This window comes from Cucumis melo, chromosome 1, assembly GCF_025177605.1.
Source record: "Cucumis melo cultivar AY chromosome 1, USDA_Cmelo_AY_1.0, whole genome shotgun sequence".
Taxonomy (NCBI): Eukaryota; Viridiplantae; Streptophyta; class Magnoliopsida; order Cucurbitales; family Cucurbitaceae; genus Cucumis; species Cucumis melo.
This window is the reverse complement of record NC_066857.1, coordinates 21826035-21831313: the sequence shown is the minus strand read 5'-3', so window position 1 is coordinate 21831313 and position 5279 is coordinate 21826035. Positions and strand designations below refer to the sequence as shown.

General features: G+C 34.9%; 1 protein-coding gene across 1 annotated transcript; it reads left to right on the top strand.

Moving 5' to 3' along the window:
* The first annotated feature begins 430 nt into the window (after nt 1-430).
* Nucleotides 431-1500, top strand: LOC127148212 (uncharacterized). The gene is made up of 6 exons (XM_051081485.1): nt 431-509; nt 577-744; nt 810-914; nt 1006-1078; nt 1166-1261; nt 1343-1500. Exons 1-6 carry the CDS (start codon nt 469-471, stop codon nt 1424-1426), a joined length of 567 nt encoding a protein of 188 aa, XP_050937442.1. The 5' UTR covers nt 431-468; the 3' UTR covers nt 1427-1500.
* Nucleotides 1501-5279: the final 3779 nt, after the last annotated feature.

The window sequence follows — 5279 nt, the reverse complement described above, 5'->3', positions numbered from 1 at the left end:
TTAGAGGCACAAATTCGCTCAAACTTATCTACACCGTTGTCTGCACACGGGAGTTGTTCAAGGCCAATAGTGTTAGAGGGGATTGAAGAGAAGGGTAAGAGAATAGAAGTGGAATCGTTGGACAAACCAAAACATAAGGAAAAGAAAGGGAAGGAGGTGATGAAGATGAATGAACCAGAGTTGGACGTCTTGAAGGTATGTAATCCACTATTAAACTCGAATGTCTAATATTGTACGTCTTACTGAATTTTGATGTTCTTGAATTAGGATAGGGACTTAATAAAAATGCCTACAGAAGTTGTATGTGAATCGACATCAACTTTGCCATTAGCGTTGAAGTCGATTCTCAGATACGCTGAGAAGGTAATGGAGAAAGATTCCAGCATCACTTTTTCACTACCTGCTGACCTTTTTGGCGTTAGTTGAAAGACTTCTGTGCTTCGAGAGGATATCGTTGATCTTTGTAACATGAACGAAGTGAAAACGTTTACATTGGTGGTCTATATGATGTAAGTCAATTTCATTCCTTTGCATCTAAATTTATGTATCTCTTTTACGAGTTTATATATTTTGAAGGTACTTGTATTCGTCTGTTAGTGGTTCGAAAGAAAATATGCAGTATGTCTTTGTAGATCCGTCCCTAATCTCTTCTGGAAATACACAAGAATCTCGAATTCGAAACTTGTGTAGTAGATTGATGGTGTCCAAACCCGACCAAGTAGTTCTTGCTCCTTTTAATCTCGGGTAAGTTTAGTTAGGGTATTGGTTGCATTGACAATAAAATAGTACTTACATTTTTGTATAATTAGGGGTCATTGGGCACTGCTTGCTATAAATGCGTATGAGGATACAGTGTTTTACCTTGACTCGCTAAGGACGACATCAAAAGCAACTACAAGATATGTAACCGACACGTAAGTTTAATCTTTTATATCATGTAGTGCTCTTAATTCTAATGCATGTACAATATTCTAAGATATGTGCAATCTTATCTTGGCAAAACAGAGCAATAGCAATATTTCACTCGCAAAAGAACATTAATAAAAGCAGGAAACAAACTTTATGGCGAACAGTAAAGGCAAGTATAAATATTTAAATTCAATTGTATTTTGTAGATAACTAGCAATTAAGACTAGTCCGTTATTCTAATTTATTGTTTTTATAGTGTCCACTACAAGTCGGGAGCACTACGTGTGGATACTATGTCATGAAGTATATGAGAGAAATTGTAAATAGGGGAAGCATTGTCATCTCGGATTCGGTATGTTGTATATCAAACTATTTCTTTTGTACGTATAATTTTTTTCATGAATACTAATTCATTTATTTTACATGTCTACAGATTGATACACGAAAATCATACTCACAAGCCGAGTTAGATGAGGTGTGGGTTGAGTTGGTAGAGTTTTTGGGTTCGTACATGTGATCTAGGACTTATGACGTCATCTCTGAAAAAGGAAATTAACTTTATTTTTTGTGGCTGATTTTTTGAAATGTTCATATGGAGGGTAGAGGTTAATTTATATACTTTTGAGACTTTGTAGTGGATTAGAGTTTAGGTGAATTGTTGATAGGTGAACTGTTCATATATGTAGGGGGTTGCCATTATGAAAGTTTATGGATTGGGGATGATATACTTTTGGGCTAGGTTAGTTAAATAGATGATGTTTAGTTCAATTCTTGGAAATCTGTTGAAATTGTTTATATATATATATTGGTTTTGTAAGTGATATATGAATATGATGCAAGGTTTTGGAAATGATATTGAATGGATGATGTTTAGTTGCCATTTGATGTATATTTGTCGTTTATATGTAGTTGAATTTTTGGACCAATGGGAGCATAATACAGGAAGAATAATATAAAATAAATTACAATTAAAAAATGAAAAGTTGCTTGACGGTTTTCAAATGTCATTAACAATACATTTCTTGATGGTTTGCAAATGTCATAAATAACAAAATTCTTGACGGTTCTAAAATGTCATTAAAAAGCACTCTTGACGGTTTTCAAATGTCATGGAAAAGAGTACTCTTGACGGTTATTAAATGTCATGAAAAATGAACTCTTGACGGTTTGTAAGTGTCATGAAAAATGCACTCTTGACGGTTTTGTAATGTCATGAATAATCGTATTCTTGACGGTTTTTGGGCTTCATCATCTCATTCTTGACGGTTTAAAACAGTCATAAAAACGTATCCTCTTGACGGCTTTCAACTGTCATGAAAAATTGAATACTTGACGGTTAAAAAGTGTCAACGATATCAATTCTTGACACTTTTTACAACCGTCAAGAAAATGGCCTTTCTTGACACTGGATTCAAGGACGGTTTTGAAAACGTCAAGAATACTCATTCTTGACAGTTTAAAACCGTCAAGAGAGTCAGTTTTTGTAGTAGTGATTTATTTAGTTTATATTGAGAATCTGATTTTGTGTTTGTATTTGCTTATTGAATGTTTGTTTTCTATGTCCACAAGCATTTGTCGTCATTCTCGAGCAATTTCGATGAGACAGATATGATGTTCCTCGAGTTCGTTAAGGATCTAAATAACGCTACGGGAGGATCGTCGTCGGTGGGCGACAATTCAGGTGAGTCTAATGGTATGTTTTGACTCATGATTATTTGAACTTGTTTTTCACATTAACTTGTTCTTATAATTTATTCAGTAGGTATTGCTCAACCATATGCTACTTAGACTCCTAGGAGATGTGCATAGCCTCGACTCCTAGAGTTGGAGTGCTACGTTCATTCCAATGAGAGGATTCCAATGTCGATCGACCTTGGCACAAGGAAGCCTATTTCGCCACACACTATTTGCTTGAGCCAAGCAATAAGCGTGTTTGTGCGAAAGACATTTCCAGTATGCTGCCTAAAGAGGGCGGATGTAGGCAGAGAATACATTGAGATTGTCAAAGGCGGCCTACAGATACGTTCACTACACATTTTTGTTTTTATTTGAAACATATTTAATTTAACCAAGATAGTGTGTTGTTTTTTGAAATGTATAGCGTTTTTTCATGCTTGATTTCAACGATCAAGCAAAGAATAGATTTGTTGATCATTAAATGCTTAATACCTTTAAGGTGTTCCAAGGGGACTGTTACAGGAACTTTAAAAAGTATAGTGACCTTGAGGAGGCACGTGCCAACCTACCACACATATTAGTGGCACTACCTATGTGATCACTATATGAGTCATGCATTCCAGGTGAGCAACTAAACGCTTTGTAATGGTTAATTCTATTTTCGAATTTTAATGTTAAGAAATAAACAATATAATTGTTTTCATACAGGAGCAATCACAGACCAACAAGGTTGCTAGATAGAAGCAGCCTTACAATCATAGCAGCAGGTCAAAGTCATTTTGTACAATGACAACATGAGCTTGAGCAAAGAGGGGAGCCGATCGATTGTGTTGAGTTGCTTCAGCAAACACACGTTCGAGACGGGACTTTCGAATATTAGGCCATAAAGGATGCACATATAAGTTATCCAAGCAATACTTCTGCCATCATTTGTCCTCTTTAATACATATGTGACTTACTAACTTAGTTTTAATTTTTTTTTGAATAAAATACTAGAACTCCAGACCCGCCTACCCTAGAGGGTCCTCAGCCACTCTTTGGGGATGAGATATACGAGATTGTGGTGGGTAGACGACTGAGCTACTCAAAAGGCCTTGGTTGGGGACTCAAGCCCAAGTCTTGTAAGACAACCAATGCGAGCAGTGGCACAACCTCGTGTTTATAATCCATGGTAGAGCTTCAATTATGAGTTAAGCTTGATGAAGCTAAGCGAGCGATTGAAGAACAGACAAGAAAGCAAGATATGTTAGCTTCAGAAGTGGAACGAATATGGAAGTTCATAAAAGATATGACTCAGGCACAACAAGGACTAGCACATGATACCTAGCTTTCTGGTACATATATATGTTTCTATTATTCTTAAGTTGTTGAAATGACAATATTCATGGATGATATGCATATGTACCAAACTTAGGCAATTTTGTATCATTGTAGGTTCCGTGGTGTAGAATGGCGTACAAGCCTCGTTAGGAGACGTACGTTATTTTGTACGACTTTCTATGTACTTTCTTTTTTAACATTTACTATTTTTTATTTGTATTATGAACTTTGTTTAAATCTTTGAACTTTTTTGTACTATGAACATTAACTATTTTTTATTACGTAATCATATTTAATTTTATTCAATTTGATATTTTATTTCAAAATTTACTAATTTATTATGATTTTTCTATAATTTAATATTTATAAATCATACTAGGATCGAAAAAGAATACGAATATTATAATTGAATAATAAATTTTAGAAAAAATAAAAAAATTAAATTTAAAATATTTCTTGACATACCACATACGTCATGAATATGGTATAAACGTTGCATCGAGGATGACTATTTTCGACCCACGATTGATGTTGGTCATGTGGATGTCAGGGATGGTTATTTCTAATGCATGGCTGACGTCGGACATATGGATGTCGGAGATGGATTATTTTCGACGTAAGGATGAGGTCGAAAACACTACCGTCGAGAGACATATATTTCCAACACCGTGTTGGTGATGCATCGAGAATCTGTCTCCCAACTGCCTTCCCGATGTCTTTTTTGACGTTAGAAACTTAACTTCCAAAGTAATTTACACTTCTTCCAACGTTTTTGTGCGTCGGGAGTGGTTCCACTACATGTAGTGGGAGTGATGCCCCATATAAGCATATAATTTTGTAGCATCTTGCTCCTATTGCAACACATCTTTGCCTTGTTATATTGCTTCTAATAGGACATCTTTAACTTTAAGTTGATATTGTTTAATGAGAATGAACACCATTAATTGCTAGTGTCATGCTTTATGAGGTCATGACACTACTTTTGTTTTCCATTCTTCTTAACTAAGTTTTTTTTTAATGGACTGAACTTAAAGTTTCCCTTAAGCTACCTACATACCCTTTGTAATATACGGATCAAGTCGTAATGTAGTTCAACGTTTTTTTTCTTTTTGCTATTCACCTTTTAAGCTTCTGTGGGCTAGAAGCACCATGCAGTTTAGGCTCTTATAGTATGGAGCTTTGCATATTTAGCAGTTCATATTGTAGCCACCTAATTTTGTCCAACATTATTTAAAATCAATTTAATTGTTAAATTAATTTTTGCCATAATTTGGTTTATTTTTAATTTTGTGTTTAACTATCAATATCATTTCTGGGTTGTCTTGAACCAAGAATCAACAGTGTCAACATTATGCTTTATTTTTTCATGCATA